Consider the following 26675-nt stretch of genomic DNA (forward strand, 5'->3'; position numbering starts at 1 on the left):
TGTGTGTATGGCGTGCGGCGTGTGTATGTGTGGTGTGTTGTGTGTGTGTGGCGTGCGGCGTGTGTATGTGTGGTGTGTTGTGTGTGTGTGGCGTGCGGCGTGTGTATGTGTGGTGTGTTGTGTGTGTGTGGTGTGAGGCGTGTGTATATGTGGTGTGTTGTGTGTGGCTTCAGTGATTTGCATGTATTTTCTACCTTTTAAGGGCTCTGAAGTATCTTTGTGTATGTGTGTTCATGTTGTCTCTGCAAAGTAGCCAGAAATAGCTTTGCAAAAGAGGTGTATGAAATAGGACATAATTTCTCCCAAAAATGGAATTGTTTTAGCCCTGCTCTGAAACCTCGCTGACCAACCATCATGACTTAACTGATTCGAATGGATTTCCTCACGGTGGGTGTGAGCCTCTGTCCCATCATTGTCAGGCCAGAAACCCAGTGGGCAGCAGGCGAGATGGAAATTGATGGGATATCACTATGGGCTGAATTCTGTTGCTTCCAAATTTGTTTTTTTTCGGGGGAACAACAAATAATGTTTAATAGAAATAAACAATCACAAGACTTTCTCCATCTTTTCATTTAGCCAGGCCTGTGTGTTAGGCAGTTACTACTTTACAGTAATTTTTATGATTTCAATTTATAGCACTCCAAAGTAGGAGTTAGTCGGTTTATTTTTACAAGTAGAACTGCCGGTGTGGTCAACTGGCCTAAAGACGATGAGGGAGTATATGAAGGAAAAAAGAAATTGCAGTAGTAGTGAACGTGCCTTACACATCAGAAGGGTGCCACTGTACCACCTGGCTAGCCCAGTCACCACCAGGCTGGCAAAAGTAATGCAGCAGAATTACCTACAGAGCTGCCCCGTGTCCTCAGGAGATTTATTTTTCTGTATGTTTTCAAAAAGTTTTGTTACGTAAATTTAAGAAGTGTAAATTGAGATGTAGAGAAAAACTCTATACCTTAGAAATGTAGACATGCAGATTTTTACATCTCTAGATGTAAACAGGTTCACAACACATTTATGATAGCGCCTGTGGAAAGAGCGTAGTGAGCACATGAGCATGAACTTGAAGCAGCCAGAGCAGCTACCTGACGTGCCTCTGCTGCGTCCAGATTCTTAGGGTGAAGTCCTAACCTCTCAGCTGTCAGAATGGGACTGCGTTTGGGGATGGGGTTCTAAAGAGGCAATTAAGTGAATCTGAGGTCATGAGGAAGGGCCCTCGTCTAATGTGACTGGATCCTTGTATGCTGAGGAGAAGGTTGGGACCCAGGCACACTCAGAAGGAAGACCATGCAAGGACTCGGAGAGGTCGGCCATCTGCAAGCCAAGCACAGAGGCCTCAGGAGGAGCCTCCCTGCCGACACCTTGATCTCACCTCTACCTCCGGAAGTGTGAGAAATTGCAGGTCTGTAGTTTGAACCACACAGCCTGTGGTACGTTGTGATGGCAGCCCCAGCAGACTGCTACCGAAGCAGTGAAAAGCCAGCGTTGTGCAAGTAAAGAGCCCCGACTCAGGGATGTGCCGCGCCAGCTTTACACTCAAGGTGTCGATCCATTTCTTTACAAACTCAACAGAAGTACAGGTTACCTATTGATAACATTTGAAGTCCTTTAATCATAGAGAGGGTGGAACAAGACACCTCTGGGTGCTTTCCCTGTTACATGTCAGTTCCTCCATCACAAGCTGCACTAACTTAAAAGAAGTAAAGCAGTCAGCACGACTTGTCACACATCCCCTGTGTTCCCAGGGATGCAACCGACCCATGGAGGGCCTTTTTAGTGCCCATTTCATTACTGTTTTCTAAAAAATAATACACCTCTTCCAAGTTGATGACACTTGGGCACTGGTAGCCCTGAGCTCAGTAGTTTAAACGATAGCAAGAACAACCAGAAACCTTTTCCTCATTCACAGAAACTCCAGATGGTCCCAGAATATTTGCCTGGCCACTTGGGGGAATGATAGACATAAAATGAGTTGCCATGGTACAAAATAGAGCATTTTGAAATGTGCAGTGGAGAGAAGAGATTTAGGGTCAGATCACTTTCATAGAAATTGAGAAGAATGCTACTGATGATTGGCAGATAGTTGGAAAATTGCTGTCAGGTCTCCAAGAATGGAAAAACAAATCCTCTCCTCAGTGAGTCAAGACCCACGGAAAATGTGACCTGAATCCTTCAGGGTGGAGGACGCTGTACAGCCATTCTGGTGAGGCTTCCCTCAGGTGGGCTTCGGAGTGTCACTTTGTACGTCACATTTGTATCCACTCACCCACATGCTTCAGCAGCACCTTTTCTGCCCACTCCTTAGAGAGGGGATGTGGTGCCATCATTTGACGGTCTGGGTTGTTAAAACAAAACACTTAAATGGCATTATAAATACTAGCTTGAAGTATTCATTCATTATCAGAGGCATTCAGAATTCTGGAAGAGGAGATCCAGGGATGAAAGAACAACATCTGTAGGGTGGAAGAAGGGACCCTGTGAGCCTTCACATCCCCAGTCAGGATTCCCTCTGACCTGCCTGTGAGCCCTGCAAGCTGCGGGTTTTCTCGTCTCCATTTCATTTATCCAGTCTTTATTTCATTTTTTCAGTTGGCTTTGGACTTAGCATGCTCTTTTTTTTTCTTCTAGTTCCATAATGTATAAAGTTCAGTTATCAGTTGAGAGCACTGCTTTTGGTACTCCCATAAGTATTGATAACTTGGGTTTTTGTCTTCATTTATCTCAGCATATTTTTCTTTTTTTAGGGACAGGGTCTTGCTCTGTCATCCAGGCTGGAGCTCAGTGGTGCCATCATAACTCACTGCAGCCTGAACTCCTGGGTCCCAGTGATCCTCCCACCTCAGCCTTCCAAGTAGTTAGGTACATGCCACCATGCCCAGCTAATTTACTTTTATTTTTGTAGAGGCAGGGTCTTGCTATATTGCCCAGGCCGGTTAGGAACTACTGGTTTTAAGCAGTTCTCCCACCTTCGCTTCTCAAAATGCTGGGATTACAAGGGTGAGCTACCACTTCTGGCCTCAAAGATTTTCAAATTTCTCTTATGATGTATTCTTTGACCCATTTGTTATTTAGAAACATGTTTAATTTCCATATATTTGTGAATGTTTCAATTTTCCTTCTGTTATTGATTTCTAGTTTCATTACATTTGGTCAGAAAAGATACTTTGTATGATTTTAAATTTTTTAAGTATGAGATTTGTACTTGAACTGATGGTCTATCCTGGGCATGCTGCCTGTGTGCTTGAGAATAGTGTGTATTCTGCTGTTGTTGGATGGAATGTTTCATATATTCCTGTTAAGTCCAGTTGGTTTATAGTGTAGTGAAAGTCTCCTTGTCAGTGTTCTCTAGGTATCCTACTCATTACTGAAATGGGATATTGAGGTCTCCAATTGTTACTGCAGACTAGTGTATTTTTCTCTGAAGTCCGTTTGTTTTGTCTGATAAATTTTTCTTTCCATTTTGAGTTTCATATATGTTTATAATTTCTATATATTTTGGTATATAGAGCCACATATAATATCTTTGTCTCTTGCAACAAATTTTGTCTTAAAGTTCTCTTTGGTTTTGATTTCAATAGACTACTTTTTTCATCCTTTCAATTTTGGCTTTTTTCTGGTTGTGGAACTAAAATGAGTGTCTTGTACATGACAGAGAATTTATATATCTATATCACGTCTGCCAATATCTGCCTTTTAATTGAAGTATTTAGCCCATTTATATTTAATAGAATTGCTGAAAGGGAGGACTTTCTCTTTTACCTTTTTCCTTTTTGCTTTCTATATGTCTTATTCATTTCTTGTCCCACAATTCTTGCATTTCTTTTTTCTTTTGTGTTTTATTTTTTAGCGTACCATTTAAATTTTCATCTAATTTATTTTACTATATATTTTTAAATTAGTGTCTTAATGTTTACCCTGCAGAATAAAATTCACATTGAAATTTATAACAATCTAGTTTGGGTTAAAACCAACTTAGTTTCAGTTACATATAAAAAAACCATAGCTCTGTCTTCCCATTGTTAGTGTCATAAATTGTATCTTTACACATAGTTTGTATGACATAGATTGTAATTGTATGTTACCACAGATTTATAATTATTATTTTATGCATTTTAAATCATATGGGAAAATGGGGTTACAAACCAAAAATATCATAATGCTTGTTTTATGTTTACCTGTGTGATTTCAGTTACTGCTGTTCCTGATACGGTTTTGAGTTCCCCTCTTGTGCCCTTTCATTTCTGGCATTTATTATATGGCAAGTCTTATAGCAGTGAACTCCCTCAGACTTTAAAGAATGTATTTTTAAAAGAATTTTCTTTTTAAAGCAGCTTTAGGTTTGCAGACAAAGGAAGAGTATGGTACAGAGATTTTCTGTAAACCCATGTCCCCACACGTACATAGCTTCCCTCCTTATCACATCTCCAACCAGAGGGGCACAAACGTTACAACTGAAACTTAAGCCGACACATCCTTATTACCCACAGTCCATACTTTATATTAGGATTCCCTCTCTGTGGCATACATTCTGTGTATTCAGACAAAATTATGACACGTACTCACCATTATGGCATCACAGGAGCATTTTTGCTGCTCTAAAAATCCTCTGTGCTCCGCTTATTTTGATCCCTCCCTACACCAAACCCCTGACAACCACTGACCTTTTTACTCTCTTTCATAGTTCTGCCTTTTCCCAGAATGTCATATAGTTAGAATCATTCTGTGTGTTATATTTTGGCTGGCTCACTTCACTTAGTAAAATGCATTTAAGCTTCCTTGGCATAACACTGCCTTGTCTGCATACACTGTAGTTTATTCATTCATCTATGGAGGGACATCTTGATTGCTTCTAAGTTTTTGTAGTTGTGACTAAGGCTGCCATAAACATTTATGTGAAGGCTTTTGTGTAGACATAAGTGTTCAGTTCCTTTGGGTGCATACCGAGAAGCATACTCGTGTTCCTCAGGAGGACACTGTAATGATTGACGAGAGAGTGGATATATTTTTGTTTAATTTGTTATGTGCATCTGCACACCCCATAATAAATCTTCTTAACAGATCAAATGTAAAAAAAATACACATAAGCCTGATTTTTAAAAAATACTACAAAAGAGAAACAACACAAATGCACAAAAGTTTCTCAAAATAAAATTCAAAGTTTAACGTTAAGAAATGAAAGCATTTCTTTCATCATAAAGCTAGGAAAGAAGAATCTGGGGAAAGATCTACAAGGGGAACAAGAACTGCAAAGGTCCCACTTACACCAGGTGTTCTAAGAGGTCATGTGCATGCCCTGGCCTGGACACATACTAAGAAAATACCTAACAAGTCCCAAAGTTTTCATGTCTGGCTACCTTCAAACTCCACACAAGAAAAAAGTGAAATTATAGCAAAGTTGTAAACTGCCTGGCTAGGCACTTAAAGAGTGTTCTAACATGCATGCGGACTTTATCTACAAGGACTGAGAGGCTTTTATTTTTTTTGTTTTTAAATTTTGGTTGCTGGCATTAAAAATATCTCCATCAAATAATTAATTGACCAATAAACTAAGGAAAGAGTGACCCCACAGAACAAACAACACAGTTTACAAAAACCAACCAAGCAAACAAGAATAATCACAACAGGCATAAACAAACACACACACAAAACCACTGTGGACATGGGAGAATCTAACACCCAGCATCACCACATTATAATAATCAAAATGTCCTGCTTTCAAGGAAGAAATAAGAGACATACAAAGAAACAGTGGCCTGTTCAAAGGGAGAAATAAATGAGCAAAAACTGTCTCTGAGGACACACAGACATTAGACCCTGAGCCCTCGATTGCCATCATCATCATCCTTACCATAAAGGTTCATGTGGAGCGGACTTGGGTGTAAATCCAAGTGGAAGCAATTTTCGTAACTTATGAAAATGCCCCTTCCCTTACCCTGAAATCAAGCTGTTTTTCAAAAATGGGATATTATGCTTCAATAAGTGAATGCTTGAATGTCTCAACAGAAATTGCAAGTAAAACAGAAATTGGACCTTTGGAAAAAATACTGGATTCCTGGATTTTCCAGTAATTCAGTGAAGCCTTTCCACAGGCAAGTTTCTTAACCTTTTGGGCTTGCTTTTCTTTATGTAAAAAGTGAGTTTCAAGCGGTGACCTGGCTGGCTCTTTTGTGCCGTGATAGTCACGCACTTCTCAGAGGCCTTGATCTCAGCTCTGTGTAAGGCGGCTGGCTCCACCTCAAGGCATTCTACATTTCAAGAGCCCCATGAATAGAAGGCTTTCTTTCACCGAGAGAGACTTTTTAGTATTATTAAAGCATAGGCCATTTTTGAAATGTTTGGAGGGATCGAAAATTTAAATTTATTTCCCGACTGAGGCTGAAACAGTTCTTACTGAGAGATTTATCTGAATAATACATTCATGTGTTAGAAAAGAGACACTCTCAGAGATGAAGGATACTTTACTGAGGTTTAGAATTTTATTTCTAAGGCGCTCTATAAAACTGGGAGAAGAATTCACAAGGCTCTAGTAATAGCCTTAATTGAGATGGTAATTGTAGAAAAACTTTTTTACAATTTTACTGGAATTTTTTTTAAGTGTCCTTTTTTTTTAGATCCAGCTAAATTCTGTCCACCTGGGTTTATGTGCCCTCCCCGCCCCTACACGTGCTGCATGCACACATATACTCACACACACGCACACGCTCCTGCAATGTCCTAAAAGCCAGCTCCTCGGTGTACATGCCTTGTCAGAATGTCATCTTTCACCATCGTCAGTGCAGTGGTTTTCAGAAGGTGGGCAGTTCTCAGGGCCAGACAGCTAGAATGAAGCCCACCATGGCAGAAAGACAGTGTTGGCCAGAAAAGGGGGAGGAATGAACCAGGAGCTGCCAGAGTGCCTCACGGGGCCTGGGGGATCAGGTTTCCCTGGGGCCTCCTCTGAGAGTAAGGGCATGCAACAGAAATGTCTGTTCTGGAGCCTACAGTGGCGTTGTGGATTGGAGGGGGATGCTGGCATAAAGCAAGGGGCAGGTGGCAACTCAGACTCTCCAAGAGGTCAAGAACGCAGGCCATAGACTGACTTCCTGGCAGCCTCCAGACCCAGTGGCAAGCTGAGTGCCTGCTGGGGCTGGCGGACGTGGCAGTGTCTGAGAGAAGGCGGCCCTCTCCACGTCCACCCTGACGATGGCATAGACTTGTGGGTTAGAATGCCGTTAGCATCATCGTGCGGGGCTGCAGGCATAGAGCTAGGGCTGCTGGCTGAGGTCTTCAGTAGCGCAGCTGGGCGAAGACGTTCAGGTCACTTGAAGGACCCTCCCTTCCTCCAGCCTCAGTCTGCTCCTGTGTCCGTTCTGAGTGTCACACCTGCGGCCACAGATTGTTAGAGCTGAGGCCACGGGCCAGCGCGAAGCTTGCCTCCCCTGCTCAGAAGTGTCCTTTAAGCTGAATGTTTTGTATCTTCATCTTTCATTGTATGTAATATCATTTATCTTTTTTTTTTTTTTTTTTTTTTTTTTGAGACGGAGTTTCACTCTTGTTACCCAGGCTGCAGTGCAATGGCGCGATCTCGGCTCACCGCAACCTCCGCCTCCTGGGTTTAGGCAATTCTCCTGCCTCAGCCTCCTGAGTAGCTGGGATTACAGGCACACGCCACCATACCCAGCTAATTTTTGTATTTTTAGTAGAGACGGCGTTTCACCGTGTTGACCAGGATGGTCTCGATCTCTTGACCTTGTGATCCACCCGCCTCGGCCTCTCAAAGTGCTGGGATTACAGGCGTGAGCCACCACGCCCGGCCCATTTATCTTAAATAATGGAAAGAAAGCTAAGAAACAGAAGATAGGCTCATTGATAAAATTTAGAATCATCCCTAATTGGTAAAGGTGGCAAGGAAATGAAAGCAGGGGGGTGTGGCGCCTCTGGGAGTGCACTGGCTCCCTACAGAGCAGAGCCCTGCATGTGCCACATGTGGTGGTGCCCTTCAGGAGCCTCTGCAGCCAGGGCCAGGCAGCCTGGGTGATCGTCATGGCTCCACCACGGTGCAGCTCTGCATTCGTGGCCCGGTTCCTTAATATCCGCGCCTCACTTTTCTTCTTTGTGAACTGGGGGGGTGACAGTACCAGGTTTCCCCGTGCTGCTCGGGTGAGAGGAGTCAGTGCAGATAGAATACCTCACAGGCTGCCTGGCACACACACGCCAGCTCTGGCTACCATCATTATATCGTATCGGTGACAGAGGTCGTGCCCAGTGATATTATAATTTGGAAGGCCTGGATTAAGAGAATAATAATTAGGTTGTACCAGGAGATTGTTCTTACATTACAGCGTCCCTTACCATACAGTTTCACATTGGCCCATTACACAGTGGTTGTAGCCAGGTTCCTGTCACAGTTTGGACAAATAGGAAAACTCTGCACTAAAGGTACCACATGGGGTTGTAAGTGAAATGGTAGATATTTGTAATTTTGTTATTTAAACGTTCTCTGTATTTTCCTCTATTCTATGACTCTATGTGCGTGTATCCTACATTTACGTTTTTGGGCTTATGAACCATTTTAGAAAATGCATACGTTTCCAGCGTTGTCAAGGAAAGCTTTATAGATAATGCTCAATAGGGGACAGGAAACAAAGAATAAATAACTTTGAAAGAATAACATCTTAAATTGTGTTATAAGCCGTTCGCCCTAAGCCACCGAACTCCTGAGTAGATTTGATTTAAGCCTTACTTCTGAATGATCCTCACCTACAACGCCAACTTACGTAATTTCGTAGGGACAGTTCAGATAATCTCATAAAAGACATTAATTTTTAAGAGTACTTAATATGGCTTTCTGGGACATGATGGTGGCTCAGTGAATGGCGAGGGTGAGGGAGTGGCTGAAAGGTCTTCATCTCTTATTTTTCAGCTTGACCATCTCTGCAGAGTGCCCCATGCAGCTTGAGGACTTCCCAATGGATGCGCACGCCTGCCCTCTGAAATTTGGCAGCTGTAAGTTATTTTCACAAGTAAGATCCTTGGACATATGCTTTGGGGATCAGTTCCACATTTATTCAGAAAAATGTAGGCTCTGCATATACACAGGCAGAGCCTAAATTTTACGCAATAGGATGCAGTCTGTTTAAGAAGGCTGGAGAGTGTTTTGTTCTCCCCAGAAGAGCTTTCTTGTCTGTAAAACGGGGTCATTAACGCCTGCCATACATCACAGATGAGGATGAACTATGACAATGCCAGAGGCATCACTGAACAATCTGGAACGTGCCCCCCTGGGGATGTTTCTCCTCAGATTGCCACAGGGCAGTTCTTTTTTGCTTTTGCGTCTCAGATTACAGGTCACCTCCTCAAAGGGACTCCCAATTTCCAGTACGCAACCAGTCACATTTTTTATTGTACTGTAATTATTGCTGTGTTGACACTTCTTCTAGAATGTTCTGTAAGAGCAACAGCCTTATCTTGTCATGTTCATGGTCAGTGCTTACCCAGAACGCTCAGCATCTTAGGAAATAAGTGTTGCTTGAACAAATAAACAGATTATTCATATCACAATGCTATAGGTATACACTTATCCAATTCTAATAGGAATTCCTGGATTCCAGCCATTCCAGACAGAGGAACTGACAGTTGAGACAGTTGAAAAGTTCTGTGTCTTACTGGAAAATGCAATCCGTTTTCTTTACTGTGACAATTAGAATATTTAAAATATTCCTGAAACGGACTGTTAAATTTTGTTATACTTACTGTTTTAGCATCATCCCCACATGTGAGATATTTGGAGCAGACTTAAAACTGATCTAGTTTCCATCTTTCTTTTTACTGTTCACTTGGGCACATGCTATATGAAGTTTTCACTTTTGAAAGCAGAATGTCCTCCTTGAGATGAAGCATAAAAACTATGTGGGTTTGAATCCTGGCTACCCCACCCCTCTGCTGAGTAACTGTGGGCAAGTTAATTAGACTCTCTGAGCCTCTTCCTTCATTTGTAAAATAGATGAGAGCTGTTGTGATATGTTTGAAACTGGCAGAGTAACACCAGTTGAAGAGTTCAATAAATGCCCATCATCATCATCACTATGAAAGTTCATTATATTTCTAGGTTCTTGACAGGATGCCTGTCTTACTACTATAAGTCATCTCTCTTTGACCCATTTAATGCCTATAGAACTAAATGTTGCTTAATATCAATATTGCCACACCAGTTTCTTCTTTAATTCTTGCCTGAGATACCTTTTTATACCTTTTTTTTTTCTGTTTCCTGTTTCATTATATACACAAATTGAAAAGTCCTGTGTCTTGCTGGAAAATGTAATCCATTTTCTTTACTGTCACAATTAGAATGTTTACAAATATTCCTGAAATAGGCTGGGTGCTGCGGTAACTCACGCCTATAATCCCAGCCTATAATCCTAAAGAGGAAGGAAGACTCAGACTTGTGAGTCCTGCATTACTCTCACACGAAAAGCAGTCAAAAGTATTCCAAGAAAAGAAAACAACAGGCCAGTGGCCCTGATTAATATAGATGCCAAACTCCTCAATAAAATACCAACAAACTCAATTCGACAACACATTAAGAGGTTCACAACCAAGCGAAATTTATCTCTGGGATGCAAAGAATGTCCAACACATGAAATTTTTTTTTCTTTCTTTTTTTTTTTTTCTGAGACAGAGTCTTTCTCTGTCACCCAGGCTGGAGTACAGTGGTGTGATCTTGGCTCACTGCAACCTCTGCCTCCTGGGTTGCAAGAGAGTCTCCTCCCTCAGCCTCCTGGGTAGCTGGGATTACGGACGCACACCACCACGCCCAGCTAATTTTTTGTATTTTTAGTAGAGATGGGGTTTCACCATGTTGGTCAGGCTGGTCTCGAACTCCTGACCTTGTGATCCACCTGCCTCAGCCTCCTAAAGAGGCTGTGCGTCCGTAATCCCAGCTACCCAGGAGGCTGAGGGAGGAGACTCTCTTGCAACCCAGGAGGCAGAGGTTGCAGTGAGCCAAGATCACACCACTGTACTCCAGCCTGGGTGACAGAGAAAGACTCTGTCTCAGAAAAAAAAAAAAAGAAAGAAAAAAAAATTTCATGTGTTGGACATTCTTTGCATCCCAGAGATAAATTTCGCTTGGTTGTGAACCTCTTAATGTGTTGTCGAATTGAGTTTGTTGGTATTTTATTGAGGAGTTTGGCATCTATATTAATCAGGGCCACTGGCCTGTTGTTTTCTTTTCTTGGAATACTTTTGACTGCTTTTCGTGTGAGAGTAATGCAGGACTCACAAGTCTGAGTCTTCCTTCCTCTTTAGTTTTTTGAAAGCCTTTGAGAAGGATTGGCATTATTCTTTTTAAAGTTTGCTAGAATTCACTAGTGAACTATTTAGTCCTGGGCTTGTGTTTGTTGGGAGGTTTCCTTACTAGTTATTGGTCTATTTGGACGTCCTGTTTCTTCATGATTCAGTCTTAGTAGGTTGTATGTATCTAGGAATTTACCCATTTTTTCTAGGTTCCCCATTTCATTGACATATAATTGCTCATTGTTGTCTTTTACAAATCTTTTTATTTCTGTGGCATCAGTTGCAATGTCTCCTCTTTTATTCCTAATTTATCTGTTTGACTTCTTTTTTTCTTGGTCTAGATAAAAGTTTGCCAGTTTTATTTTTTTCGAGGATCAAACTCTGCTGATTCTCTGATTATTTTCTCTTGTTTTTCTATTCCCTACTTTATTTCTGCTCTAATATTTATTATTTTCCTCCCTCTACTAAATTCAGACTTAGTTTGTGTTTCTTTTTCTAATTCACTGAAAAGTTAGGTTGTTTATATAATTTTTTTTCCTTTCTGTGTAGGATATAAATTTCCCTCTTGATGCTGATTTTCTTATATCCCATAAGTTTGGGTGTGCTGCATTTTCATTTTTATCTTTCAAGATGTCTTCTCAGTTCCCTTTTCATTTCTTCTTTGGTCCACCGGTTATACAAATGTGTGTTGTTTACTTTCCACATATGTATGAATTTTCTAGTTTTTCTTCTGCTGTTGATTTCTGGTTTCATTCCATTGTGGTAAGAAATGTCTGTCTTCTTAAATTTATTATACTTGTTTTGTGACACAAAATGTAAGCGTTTTGTGTGTGCTTCAGAAGAATGTGTATTCTGCTACAGGTGAAATGTTCTGTGAATGTCTGTTGGTTTTATTTGGCCTGGTGTTGTTCCAGCCCATTGTACCTCTTTGTTGATGTTGTGTCTGATTGTTCTATCCATAACTGAGAGAGAGGTATCGATGTCTCCTACTGTTAGTACATTGCTGTTTCTCCCATCATTCTGTCAGTGTTCTCATTATATTTTCAGTTGCTCTTACGTTGGGTGCATATCTACTTGTAATTGTTATATCTCCCTGGTGAATCGATCTTTTCATCATTATATATTGTTCTTCTTTATCTCTTGTGACAGTTCTTAACAAATTTATTTTGTCTTTATGGGAGGCTGAGGTGAGTGGATCCTTAAGCCCAGGAGTTCAAGACCAGCCCGGGCAGTGTGGCAAAACCCCATCAACACACACACACACACACACACACACACACACACACACACACACACACACACACACACACACAGTTTTAAATTAGCTGAGAATGGTGATGCATGCCTGTAGTCACAGCTACAGCTACTTGGGAGGCTGAGGCAGAAAGATCACCTGACTCTAGGAGGCAGAGACTGAGGTGAGCCATATTCACCCCGCTGCACTCCAGCCTGGGCAATAGAGTAAGAACCTGTCTCATAAAATAAAAAACACAAAAAATAGAGTTGGATCTTGTTTTCTTATCAATTCAACTTCTCTTGTGTCTTTTGATTGAAGAATTTAATTCATTTACATTCAATGTAAATACTGATTGGGAAGGATTTACTATTGCCATTTTGGGAATTGTTTCTATTTGTCTTGTATTTCTATTGCTCCTCTTTAACTCTCCTGCTGTCTTTGTGCTTCATTAATTTTTTTGTATTGAAGTGCTTTGATTCCTTTCTCTTCTTTTCTATAACTTCTGTAGGTATATCTTCATGGTTACTGTACAGCTTACATAAAATATCTTAAACATATAACAGTCTATCTTATGATAATATCTTAACTTCAATCACATACAAAAACTATACTTTTACTATTATTTCCACACACTTATTTGTATCCATTTATATTGTGCATCCATTAACATTTTTAGTTATAATTATTTCTAATACTTTTGCCTTTTATAAAATAACTACAAGTCACTTATTCACCATTGTTACAATAATGCAGTATTCTTTATTTGTCTGTGTATTTACCTTTCCCAACAAGTTTTATATTTTCTTATCCTATTGTGTTGCTATTTAGCATTCTTTCAACTTGAAAACTCTCTTTAGTTTTTCCTGCAGGTCAGGTCATGTGATGATTAAAGTGTTTGTCTTGCCTTCATTTTTGAGGGAGAGTTCTGCCAGGTATACTTTTTTTCCCCCAGAATTTTGACTATGGTTTTTCCATTTCCTGCTGTCCTGCAAGATTTCTGATAAAAGAAATCCATCCATAGTCTTATGACATTAACGCATATAACAAGTGGCTTCTCTCTGGCAACTCTGAAAATTCTTTGTCTTTGACTTTTGACACTTTGTTTACAATGTGTCTTGGTGTGGATTTCTCTGGGTTTGTCTTATTTTGAATCCTCTGTACTTCCTAGATCTATTTCTCCATTTCCTTTTCCAGATTTGGAAATTTTCAGTATTTCTTTAAATATGCTTTTTCTGTTCTTTTTCTCTGTCTTCTCCTTCTGCAACTCAGTATACAAAGTAGTCACTTGATGGTGTCCCATAAGTCTCTTAAGCTTTCTTTTCCCTTCTTCATTTTTCTTTTTGCTCCTCTTACTCAATCATTTCCAGTGACCTATCCTTTAATTCATTGATCTTTTCTTCTGTTTAATGTAGTCTGCTGTTGAATCCCTCTAAAGATTTTTTTCAGTTCAGTTACTGTATTCTTTAGCTCCATGATTTCCATCTGGTAATTTAAAAATATTTTCTGTCTCTTTATTGAAAATTCACTTTGTTCAGATATTGTTTTCAGTGAGCATCTTTGTGATGATTATTTTAAATTCTCTGTCAGGTAAATTATATAACTCCATTTCATTAGGATCAGTTTCTGAAGATTTGTCTTGTTTTATTTTATTGAACATATCTCCCTGTTTTTCATTTCTTCATATTCTGTATTTGGTGTGCACATTAAATGAAACATTCACCTTTCCCAGTCTTCACAAACTGGCTTTGTACAGGGAAAGACCTTCACCAGTTGGCCTTTGCCAGAGATTCCAGGGGCTTCTCTAATCTTGGTGCTAGTCCAACTCACTTTTTTTATTTTAAGCAGCTCCTAGGCATCTAAGGTATGCTGGATCCCAGTAGCACTCAGAGACAAGCAAAACTGAAATCAGTTCCTAAGGGAGCCCTCAGAAAAGCTGTGTTTGTGCATTTTCTGCATCAGTTGATATAATCATGTGAGTTTTTTTTAGCCAGTTAAGTTGGTGGGTTACATACCTGCCTTGCAGCCCTAGAATAAACTCTTATTTGGTCATCACATATAATTATTTTTATGTATTGTTGAATTCAATTTCATAATATTTTGTAAATGAGTTTTTGCATATATATTCATTTTTTATCATATCTTTTGTTTTGGTGCCTAGCTTTATAAAGTGGGAAGTATTCCCACCTTTTTTATTTTCTGGAAAATACTCTGTATAATAGGTGTTGATTCTTTAAGATGTTTGTTAGAATTCTTCATTGAAACCATCAGGGCTTTAAGGTAACTGTTTAGGGAGATGTTTATGATTTAAATTTTCTTAGTAATTAAGGCTATTTGAATTATCTACTTCTTATTAGGTGAGTTTGGGTAAATTGTGTTTTTTGAGAAATTGGTTCATTTTACCTAAGTTATATTAAATTTGTTTAGAGTTGTTCATAGTTGTTATATTATTGTCTTGATGTCTGCCGTGTTTATAGTCATACCTCTTATTTCCGACATTGGTAATTTGTGTTTTTCTTCCAGCCAGATTAACAGAGGTTTGTCAGTTTTATTGATCTTATTATTTGTAGCTCTTTGATTTCTCTATTGCTTTTCTATTTTTTATTTCACTGATGTCTGCTTTCATCTTTATTTTCTTTCTTCTAGTTACTTGCATTTAGTTTGCATTTCCTTTTTTGTAGATTCTTAAGGTGAGAACTTAGGTTATTGATTTGAGACTTTTTTTCTGTTCTAATGTATTCATTTAATGCTATAAATGTTTCTGTAGCACTTCCTTAGATATTTTCCTTGAAGTTTTAGTCACTGTATTTTCCTTTCATTTTATTAAATGTATTTCTAAATTTCCCTTAAGACTTTCCCTTTGACCCACATATTGTTTAGATACATGTTATTTAGTTTCCAAGTGTTTTTAGACTTCTCTGTTATCTTTCTGTCATTTACTTCTAGTTTAATTCCACAGTATCCAGAAAATGTCCTCTGTATAATTAGAATTCTTTTAAATTTTTGAGGATTGTTTTATGCACAATATGGCCTACTTGATATTTGTTCTGTGAACATTTGAAAAATGTGTGTATTTTGTGGCTGCTGGGTAGATGGTCTACAAATTTTGATTAGATTCTGTTGATTATGATGGTGTTGAGTTCTCCTCCATCCTTGATGATTTTCTGTCTCATTGTTGTGAATCAGTTGTTCATAAGGTACTGAGGTCTTCAGCTGTAATTGTCTGTTTGTGCATTTTCCACTTCGAGGTCAATCAATTTTTGTTACACATATATTTTTAGCTGTGTTGTTTAAAGCATACACATATATAATTGTTTGTCTTCACTATTTAATGTTTCCCTCTGTCAAGAAATTTTTCTTTGCTTTGAAGCCCGCATAACTGGATATCAATATAGGCAGTCTTGCTTTCTTTTGATTAATATTTGAACGATAAATATTTTTCATGTTTTTTACTTTCAGTGTCTATATATTATATAAAAAGTGAGCTTCTTATAGATAGTACAACTCAGATTTTTAAATTTACTTTTCCAATCTTTGTCTTTTAATTGATATATTTACACTTCTTATATTTAATGTAAGTATGTAAGTATTGAAATGTTAAGGCTTAAGTCTGCCATTTCTTTGGCTTTTTGCTTTTTCCCTGTTTTTATTTCTTTGTTTTCTTTTGTCTGACGTACTTTGGACATTTATGTTATCATGTGTATATTGTTGTATAGCTTTTCCAGTGGTTCTTCTAGGTATACTTTATTACTTTATTAATTAATTAATTTAAGAGACAAGGTCTTGCTTTGTTGCCCAGGCTGGAGTGCAGTGGGATCGTCATAGCACACTGCTGCCTCAAACTCATTGCCTCATCCAATCCTCTGGACTCAGCTTCCCAAAGTTCTGGAATTACAGGCAGGAGCCACTGTGCCTGGCCAGTATTACTTTATATATACAAAATTTATCACTGTCTACTGTATGCTCCTTTTGCCATTTCAAGTCAAATATGAAAACCTTACCTCCCTTTACGTTCCTTTACCTTTACCTAATCATAACACAGTTGCCTTAAAGATTTCCTCTATATACATCTTGAGCCACATCAGAGAGTGTTGCAATTTTTGCTGGAACTAGCAAATTTAATTTTGAAAACTCAATAGACAAAGGAAATTTTATTATATTTGTCCATGTTTTTACTTACTGTGTTCTTTTTTTCTTCTTGGTGTTCCAAGATTCCTTCTTTTATGGTTATTTTTCTGTTAAGCAAACTTTGTGTGGCCTTCATTTCAGGGTAGGTTTGCTGACAATAAATCCTCTTAGTTTTTCTTCATCTGAGAATATCTTGATTTCTGCCTTTGATTACTGAAGGATATTTCACTGGTTAGAGGATCAAGCTTTGACAGTTCTTTTGGTACTTGAAAAATGTGCCACTTCCTTCTTGCCTCCAAGTTTCTGATGAGAAATCTTCTGTCTTTCAAATCTGTTTTTCTTTATAGGTAAGGTCTCATTTCTCTCATTACCTTAAGGACCTTTTTTCTTTGTTTTTAGTGTTCAGAAATGTGACTATATTTATTTGTGTAGGCATACGGTATTTATAGGTTTATTCCTCTATGCCAGTAACTTTCTGGTGTTTGCTTCTGTAGAATTTGGTCAAGTTTGGGAAGTTTTATGAATTAATTCTTTGAACGCTCTTTCTGGCCCAGCCAGTTTCTGTTCTTCCCTGACCTCCAAGACATGGATCTCAGCTCTTTCGTTATATTCTCACAAGTACTTGGCGACCTTTTCATCTTTATCTATTTTCTTTCTGTTTTATAGATTGGGCAGTTTCTTTTGTTCTCTCTGCAATTCACTGATTCTTTCCTTCGTCACCTTCATCCTTTTTTGTTTGTCTAAGGAACTTTTGATCATGCATATTTTATTTTTCAGTTCTAAAACTTCATTTGTTTTTTTCCTATAGCTTCTGTTTCTGTGTTGAGACTTTCAGTTTTTTTAAAGTTTGTTGCAAGCATATTTGTAATTGGTTGTTGCATCATTTTACAATGGCTGCTTTAAAAACACCTTTTTCCGCTAATTCTGACATCTCTGTCATCTCTGCTTTAGCATCTGTTGATTTATTTTTATTCAGTTTGATCTTCCTCATTCTTGGTTTGATGAATTATTTCCTATCATAACCTGATTATTTTGTATATTATAATACAAGGCTCTGGATCTTGTTTAAACCCCTGTTTTACCTGCCTGCCTTTTTTTTTTTTTTTTTTGACATTGCTTTGTCAGGGGAAGGTGTGGTTCAGCCTCAGTACCACTGGGTCAGGGTAGAAATCAGGTTCCAGCTTAGCCTCTATTAACTCAAGAGTGCCTGGGGTTCCCTGTTAATGCTGGTGGGTACAGGTCTCTTTCCTAGATGGGAGGAGCTGGGGTGATTGTCACTTTCCACATAGCTTCCATTGACATCATACGCGTGGCCTCATTACTACCAAGTGGTGGAGAAAGTTTGGAACCTCTGCTAATCCTCTTACCTGACTCCCATAAAGAGCAGGAGGGGGTTGCTCCTGCTGGTTTAGGGGAAACTCCAGGCTTCCCACATGGCTTTTATCACCATCAGGGGATGGGCCTCATTGCAGCTTGGCAGGAATGAATGTCCTGGCCCCTGCCTATGTGGCCTTCTCTGGTGTCACTCCATCAGTGGGTTGGGCACTGGCAAGGGCAGAAGTCTTAGCTACCTGTTCAGCATTTGCTGGCCTGGAATGGGGTGGGGCCACATTTTTTTCTGGGGTGCTTGGTTCGAGTACGGTGGTCAGTGTCTAAAAGTTTCTTGTCCTGTGGCTAGACCACACAGGCGTCAGTTTTTGTTTGTCTGTGACCCTGGGCATTCCCAAGTTGCCAACTTCTTTAGCTCCAAGCCTGGGGTGTATAAGACAGAAAGAAAACCAGACAGAAGCCACAGGGCCATCCTTTGGGTCCCAAGGCCTGTCTACCTGCTTCTCTCTACCATTTAGATTCTTCCTATATTTATTTTATATATAATATGCACTTTTATTTATAAATATAAGTGTATGATATTTATATTTAGTGGGAGGAATAGAGAAAAATGTGTTTTCGTCTTTCTGAAAGTGGAAATCTTTCTAGATTTGTTTTCATTTTAATGTATACTTCTTGTGATTTACTGAGGCTCTTGACTCTAAATGTGTCTTTCACCAAATTTGAGGCATTTTGGCCATTATTTTTTCTAATTTTTTTTTCTGTCTCATCTTCTTTCTCTTTTTTATCTGAGGTTCTAATTACATGTACTCTGCCTTTTGGTATAATCCTGTAGATCACTAGGAGTGCGTTCATGTTTTTAACCATTGTCTTCCCTCTATATTTTTTATATTGGATAATTTCTATTCAGTGCCTCAAGTTCACTGACTCTTTCTTCAGTCTTTCCCAATCTGTTGTTAAGCCTAAACAATAAATTCATTATTCAGCCTATGATATTTATCAGGTTTAGAATTTGTATTTGATTCTTTTAAGGTTTCACTTTCTCTACTAAGATTTACTGTTAGATTTTTATGACAGCAATTTTTTATTATAAAACATTACATATTCTCTTTTCTATTCTTAAGCATATGTATAACAGCTACTTTGAAATTGTTATATACTAAATCCATCATTTGAATCCTATTGGGATTACTCTGCATTGATTGCATTTTCTCTTGAGCATAAGTCCTTTTTCTCTGTTTCTTTTACGTATATTAATTTTGAATTGCTTTCTGGATATTTTATTGATACATTGCACAGGCTCTGGATTCTGTTAAATTTAGTGTTCATTTTTATTTATTTGTTTTTAAGCCAGTTAACTTGGCTGAGTGTAAACTCCAAGCTCTGTCTTTCCTGTGGCAGGCAAGCCATGAAACGCAGGCGGTCCTTGTGCTGGGGTTGGGCTGGTAGGCGTCTGCTCCGCACATACATATGCATAATTGAGGGGTGAGCTAGAGATCTGGGGAGAGATGATGTGTGTCTGTATACATCACTTGGGGCCTCCCTCGTTGCCCTTTTCCTTCTAGGATTTTGCACCTCACTCTCCAGCTGCTGCTCTGATAGCTCTAGACTCTTCCTTACAGTCTTCAAGCCAGGGAGATGGAGAGGTCCTCCCTGAGCATCAGCTGCCTTGCCGCTTCTTCAGTGAAAAGCCATTCCTTCCTTAAGTGGCAACTCCCGTCCATTTCTGCTCGTCTTTGCATCTCTCCAGGGATTTCAGGGAGTAGCTTTTCATTCCACATCTAGAGATAATGGGAGTTACCTAATACCTAATAGTGTCATTCCTGGACGCAGAAACTGTTTTGATTTCAAGAATTTTGTCTGATGTTACTTCCATCATTCCAAAGAGATTTTTGGAATTAGGCGAGGAAGTATGTGTGATGAGCTAAAAGTTAGGTTAGATGGAAATAATTCCGCTTTTTCAAACTATGATCTTTAAATGCCATACAGAGATTAAGCATACATTTATGTGAGGGAAACAGTATAATGGAAAGGGACTGTCTCTCGGATTTATTTAAATCATTTGCTCCCGTGGGGTGGCTGTGGACATCATTACTCGGAATAGAGAACCCTCTGAAGATCCCTGAGGCATTTCATTTGGGCATCACTGATTGATGTCTTTGAAAGAAAATTACTTGTTTACATCCTCAGAGGAAGCAGAGTTGTACAACTTGAAATTATGCCACTCTTTGTATATGAAAATTATGCTTTGGATGTGATCAAAACAAAAGACTAAAAGTCAAAGATTATTGTCTTTTTGATCATTGGTTAAGTTCAAGTCAACGTGATACCCAGATGTAATGGTGATGGTGAGCAGGGCAGGCAGCACAAAAGTAAGTTTTGGTAAAGAAAACTATGTGACAACCTGATTATTTCTTAAATTATCAAATTTAAAACCAGCTAACTGCAGTTAAATCATTTATCACACTGAAAGCTAAAATACTCATTCAATGAGATCTCTTCACTTTCTATATTCAATCAAATAAAATAAGATTCATATTATGTATAAAAAAATAAAACCAATAGAAGTGCTTCTTGAACTCAGTAGGAATTTTGAACTCTTATGTCAAATTTATTTTTATCTGGCTGCTATTAAGATTGATTTGATTTGCTTCAGAGATTGATCATTCATTTATAGTTACTATGAAAAACAGTAAGAATTTTATTTGCATGTCCTCTGTTGTTTGTATACTGTTGACTAAGAGCTAGAAAACAGTACACACTTCACCGTTCCTCAGTTATATGGTTTCAGCTCAGCACTTGGTAATTTTAAGAGAGTTGTTATTCAACAAAGTTTTTTTCTTACTTATCTTTTACCTTCTAGATTTACTAAGAATAGATGCTTGGCCAACTTGTTCACTTATGCCATTGGCGTCTGAGCATGCACAGGCTAAATGTGATAGTATCATGAGTTTCAAATTACTCAGTTCAACAGTTCTCTGCTATTAGGAGACAAAGGAATGCAATCCGTGTCATTATTCTAATGAGCCACATGCTCCGGCTTGTGTAATGCAGAACAGAATTAACAGACATTTCTGTTATTGCTATTTGTACCCAAGAATTCCGACAAATCTTTAAATTAGCCTTAGCTTACAAAAGGATGTTTCTTGGCCAGTAAGGAAATTCCTTAAATATAATGGCATGGTGTCCATTTGGAAGCAAATACTTAAATACAACAAGACTAAGAAAAAATATATTCAGATTACGTTATTCATTTTATTTGTGGAGTGATTCATTAAATATTTGATTAAGTCATGAGTTGACATCTGGATTCACAAAAATATATACTAAATTAGAACTGAAAGTTTCTTTGGTGGTCATGGAATTCTCTCAGCGGAGAGAATTTCAGGAAATGAGGGGTGAACCTCCCTGGAGGGAGCTGCTATTCCATTCAGATGTGAATTATGCGGAGGGTTGCATCCATCATCCCCAGCACGTACTGGGTCAGCGTGCATGTGGATGATCTAGAACACAGGCTTCTGAGTACCTTGTGTGAACATGTTACAGTCTCAAAAGTCCTAGAAACACACTGCAGTTTTATCTGTGCGGCGTCTGAATTCAGACGGCTTCAGCAGTCACGTTGATGGGTTAGTTACTGTTGCTTGTCACTGGAGTCTGAAAGTTTGTCCCCTCCACCAATCATGTTGAAACCCAATCCCCAGTGTATTAAGAAGTGCAGCCCTTACGAGGTGATTAGGACCTGAGGGCGGAGTCCTCCTGTGTGGGATTAGTGCTCTGATAAAAGAGGCCCCAGAGAGCTCTCCTGTCCCATCTGCCACCTGAGGACACAGTGAGAAGGCACCCAAAGCAGACTAAGACAGCTGCCGTCTAAGAGATGCCCTGAGTGTTGCCTTAGCATGGTTTGGCTGTTATGACAGAATACCATAAATTGAGGAACTTAAAAACACCAGAAATTTATTTCTCACAGTTCCAGAGGCTGGGAGGTTTTGGATCAAGGCAGCAGCAGTTTCAGTGTCTGGTGAGTGCCTGCTTCCTTGTTAAGATGGCACCATGTCACTGTGCCCTCACACGGTAGAAGGGGTGAGTGAATTCCCAGGGGCAGCTTTTATAAGGGCATTAATCCCATTCATGAGGGTGTCATACTCACAACCTAATCATCTTCAAAGACCCCCCACCTGCTAATGCAGTCATCTTCTAATGCCATCATCTTGGGGCTGAGGATTTCAACGTGAATTTTTGGGGGGACACAAGTTATTCCTGCCCCTGGACACCCAACATTCATGCCCTTCTCACATGGTTTCAATCCAAAGTCTAAAGCCCAAATTCTTATCTCAGTATCATCTAAATCAGATATGGGTGAGACCCAAGGTACGATTTGTCTTTGGGCAGAATTCTTTTCAAGCTGTGAACCTTTGAACCAGATAAGTGTATGTTTCCAAAATACAGTGGGGGCAGGCACAGGATAGACATTCCCATTGCAAAAGGAAGAGATGAGAAGGAAGAACGGGGTGGCAGGTCCAGAGAAAGTCCAAAACCCAGCCCAACAAGATCCATCAGACCTTAAAGCTTGAGAATAGCCCTCTTTGGCCCATGCTGTGCCCTGCAGACCCATGGGGAAAGAGGTCCCACCTTCCAGCCACACTGGGGCAGTGGCTGTGCCCCAGCAGTTTTGCCAGGCAAGGATTGGGCCGCATGACCTTGGGGATCCCCTGCCCCCTTGGCAGCTTGTGCCTGCGCCCCACAGCTCTCTGGGACTGGGGTCCTAATGGCTGTGCCGGGAAGCCATGTGGTTTGAAATCTAGGTGGAGGCCATCATGCTCCCTCTGTTCTGTTGAGCGCAGTACTAACCACACCAGGGCTCCCCAGAACCCCTGCTGGGGTGGCTGAGGAGTGTGGGGCCGGAGAGCAGGGAGCAGAGCCCAGGAGGTAAGGCAGTGCATCAGGGCAGGGCAGGGCGTCTCTCTGTCCCGCAGCTGCCAACATCCCTCCCTCCTTTGCATTGCCCGTTGTCTTGCACAGCAGCTCCTGGCTTCTGTTTGGATGGCTGACTAATGAATGTCTTTATCAGAGGCCTTTGGCCAGCCCACCCCCATATTCTCTCCCAAACAGGCTTTCTCATTCCTTTCAAAATAGTTAGGTTGAACATTTCCCAAATTCTTAAATTCTGCCTCCTTCTTTTTCCTTCTTTTTCTTTTTTTTTTTTTTTGTTTGTTTTTTGAGATGGAGTTTTACTCTTGTCACTCAGGCTGGAGTGCAATGGCATGATCTTGGCTCACTGCAACCACCACTTCCAGCTTCAAGCGATTATCCTGCCTCTGCCCCCCAGGTAGCTGGGATTACAGTGCCCACCACTATGCCCAGCTAATTTTTGTATTTTTAGTAGAGGTGGGATTTTATCATGTTGGCCAGGCTGGTCACAAACTCCTGACCTCAGGTGATCTGCCCACCTCGGCCTCCTGAAGTGCTGGGATTACAGGCGTGAGCCACCGTGCACTGCCTGCTTCCTTTTTAAATAGCAATTCCATCTTTTTTTTTTTTTGCCCATTTATTTATTTTATTGCATTTTAGGTTTGGGGGTACATGTGAAGAACATGCAGGATTGTTGCATATGTACACACGTGGCAGTGTGATTTGCGGCCTTCCTCCCCATCACCTACATCTGGCATCTCTCCCCTTGCTATCTCTCCCCAGCTCCCCACCCCCCACCGTCCCTCCCCTGTTTCCCCCCAACTGACCCCAGTGTGTAGTGCTCCCCTCCCTGTGTCTATGTGTTCTCATTGAACAATGAGAACAATTCCATCTTTAAGACATTTCCCTCTTCTCCCATTTTACAATGACAGTCAGAGAAATAAGCCACTCCAACACTTTGTTTAGCATATTTCCTCAGCCATCACTCAACTTCGTTACCCCCAGTTCTGCCTTCCACAAAAACTATGGATAGAACAGGAACACCAGTCAGCCAGCCTCCATGCCACTTGGTAACAAGGGTCACCTGTCCTCCAGTTTCCAGTAGACGTTCCTCATGTTTGTCTGAGACCTCGCTGGAATGACCTTTACTGTCTGTATTCCTGCCAACATTCTGCTCAGGATTGCTTAGATATTTTCTGAGAAAACGGAGACTTGCTCTGCAACTCTCCTCTTGTCTCCCTGGCCCTTGCCAGAGTTGCCATGAACAGCCCATTCATGGAAATGCAGGCTTCTTCTAGCACACGGCTTCCAGCCTCTACCCATAACCTGGTCCCAAAGCCACTTCCGCCTTTTGAGCTATTTGTAACAGCAGCACCCCATTCTTGGTGCCAATTTCTATCTGAGTTCCTTCAGGCTGCTGTAAATACCAAATGTTGGGTGGCTTATACATAGCAGGAAAGGGTTTCTCACGGTTCTGCAGGCCGGGAAGCTCAAGGCCATGGTGTGAGCAGATTTGATGTCTGCTCAGGGTCTGCTTCCCGGTTCACAGACAGCCATGTTCTCACTGTGCCCTCACATGGTGGTAGGAGTGAGGGGTCTCTCTGAGACCTCTTTTAAGAGGCCTCCCCCTCATGACCTAATCACCTCTCAAAGGCTCTTAAGACCAATCCCATTTACGATTAGATTTTAACATAAGAATTTTGTGAAAGACACAAGTGTTGAGCCTGTAGCAGGTGCACTAAGCATTCAGCACTCAGTGAGGTGCAGTGAGGAGCACAGAAGCATGAACTGTGGTCTGTTTCCAAGGAGTTCGTTATGGGCACCTTTGGAAAATTAGATTAAATGCCTTCATGCAGTTGAAACCATTTGAAATTCATAGATGGGAATATTTATTATGAGGATAATGCTTTGAGCTGAACACGGTAGGATTTGAATAGAAGGAGGCACATAACAGAAACCAGAACAAAACACAAATGACCACCGATCAGTCGTCAAGGTGTTGAGCCAAAAGAGAAGCCTCATCTGGGGAAATGACAGGATGCTATTACCACTCAAATAGCAAGGGTCTCAAGTATGAAAGAGTCAATGTAGCAGGCAAGATACCCAGAAAATTGAGACTGGGCCCCTCGCTTACGCCTTATACAAAAATCAGATCAAGGTGGAGTAAAGACTGAAATGTAAAACCCAGAGCTATAAAAACCCTAGAAGAAAATCTAGGCAATACTATTCAGGACATAGGCATGGGCAAAAATTCTATGATAAAAACGTCAAAAGCAGTTTCAAAAAAAGCAAAAATTGACAAATGGGATCTAATTAAACTAAATAGCTTCTGCACAGCAAAAGAAAGTCTCATCAGTGTGAATAGACAACCTACAGAATGGGAGAAATTTTTACAAGCTATCCATCTGACAAATGTCCGATATCCAGAATCTACAAGGAACTTAAACAAATTTACAAGGAGAAAACAACCCCATTAAAAAGTAGGCAAAGGACATGAACAGGCAATTCTCAAAAGAAGACATTTATGCAGCAAAAACATGAAAAAAAAGCTCAACGTCACCATTCATTAGACAAATGTGAATCAAAACCACAATGAGATACAATCTCGTGTCAGGTTGGCAATTATGAAAAAGTCAAGAAACAACAGACACTGCAAAACTGTGGAGAAACAGGAACACTTTTACACTGTTGGAATGTAAATTAGTTCAACCATTGTGGAAGGCAGTGTGATGATTCCCCCAAGACCTAAAACCAGAAATACCATTTGACCCAGCAATCCCACGCACTGGGTATATACAGAGGAATATAAATCAATATATTATAAAGATACACGCACTCATATGTTCACTGCAGCGCTATTCACAGTAACAAAGACATAGAATCAACCTAAATGTTCATCAATGATAGACTGGATAAAGAAAACATGGCACGTATACACATGGAATACTATGCAGTCATGAAAAGGAATAAGATCATATTCTTTGCTGCAGCCATCATCCTCAGCAAACTAACACAGGAACAGAAAAACAAACCCTGCATGTTCTCACTTATAAGTGGGAGCTGAACAACGAGAACAAATGGACAGGGTGGGGAATAACACATACTGGGGCCTGCGGCGGGTTAGTGAGGCGACGGAGAGCATCAGGAAAAATAGCTAATGAATGCTGGGCTTAATACCTAGGTGATGGGTTCATACGTGAAGAAACTACTGTGGCACATGTTTACCTATACAACTGACGTCCACACCCCACAATGCACCCAAAAAATACAAAAAAAAAAAAAAAAAAAAAAAAGGCTGTGTGAGCAGTGTTTATTGAGCAGAAGAAGAATGTGCAAAAATCACTATTCATGGAGCTGAAACCAAAAGCTGGGAATTCCTGTGAAGCCGTTGGAAGTGAGGGAACAGAGAGCAGGGTGGTGGCCAGATATAAGAAGTGGATGTAGAGGCCAAAAGAGGGACGGAATTCAAAGACAGCCGGCCAGCTTTAAGATCAGATGACTTGGGAAACACTGTTTCCCGTGAGGAAGCTGAAATAACTGTACGGAGCTAGTGGACTGAAGGTAAAAAAGCCGATGGTTTACGAGGGGTGAGCAATTGTTACCTGAGGGATTGCCCCTCCACACCCCTGGCCTCCTGCCTCACTTCTCACTGCTGTCTGCAAAGCAGAGGATCTTTTCTGCTGGGAGAGGGACAGTCCTTTCCCTTCTTTCCTGATCTTGGCCTTAATTTCATAAACACTAACAGCATGGTCTGACTCTCTCCGTGTCAGACTAGTCACACCCATAACCTATGTGATTTTGCGAG

The 26675-nt window shown here is 40.2% G+C and overlaps 2 protein-coding genes across 5 annotated transcripts in view; one reads left to right on the top strand and one right to left on the bottom strand.

The window, feature by feature from the left end:
- GABRB3 (gamma-aminobutyric acid type A receptor subunit beta3) overlaps positions 1-26675 on the bottom strand; it is a 342036-nt gene that overhangs the window by 309498 nt on the left and 5863 nt on the right. The window lies entirely within an intron of this gene.
- Positions 1-26675, top strand: part of GABRA5 (gamma-aminobutyric acid type A receptor subunit alpha5) — a 67859-nt gene that overhangs the window by 24987 nt on the left and 16197 nt on the right. For all 4 annotated transcript variants that reach the window (XM_032259968.1, XM_032259971.1, XM_032259969.1 and 1 more), the window contains one exon: positions 8900-8982. In XM_032259968.1, coding sequence (XP_032115859.1) covers positions 8900-8982 — 83 coding nt within the window. The remainder of the gene's footprint in view (positions 1-8899; positions 8983-26675) is intronic.

The sequence above is a fragment of the Sapajus apella genome, unplaced genomic scaffold (genome assembly GCF_009761245.1).
Source record: "Sapajus apella isolate SASKATOON/1434 unplaced genomic scaffold, GSC_monkey_1.0 scaffold113, whole genome shotgun sequence".
Classification (NCBI taxonomy): Eukaryota; Metazoa; Chordata; class Mammalia; order Primates; family Cebidae; genus Sapajus; species Sapajus apella.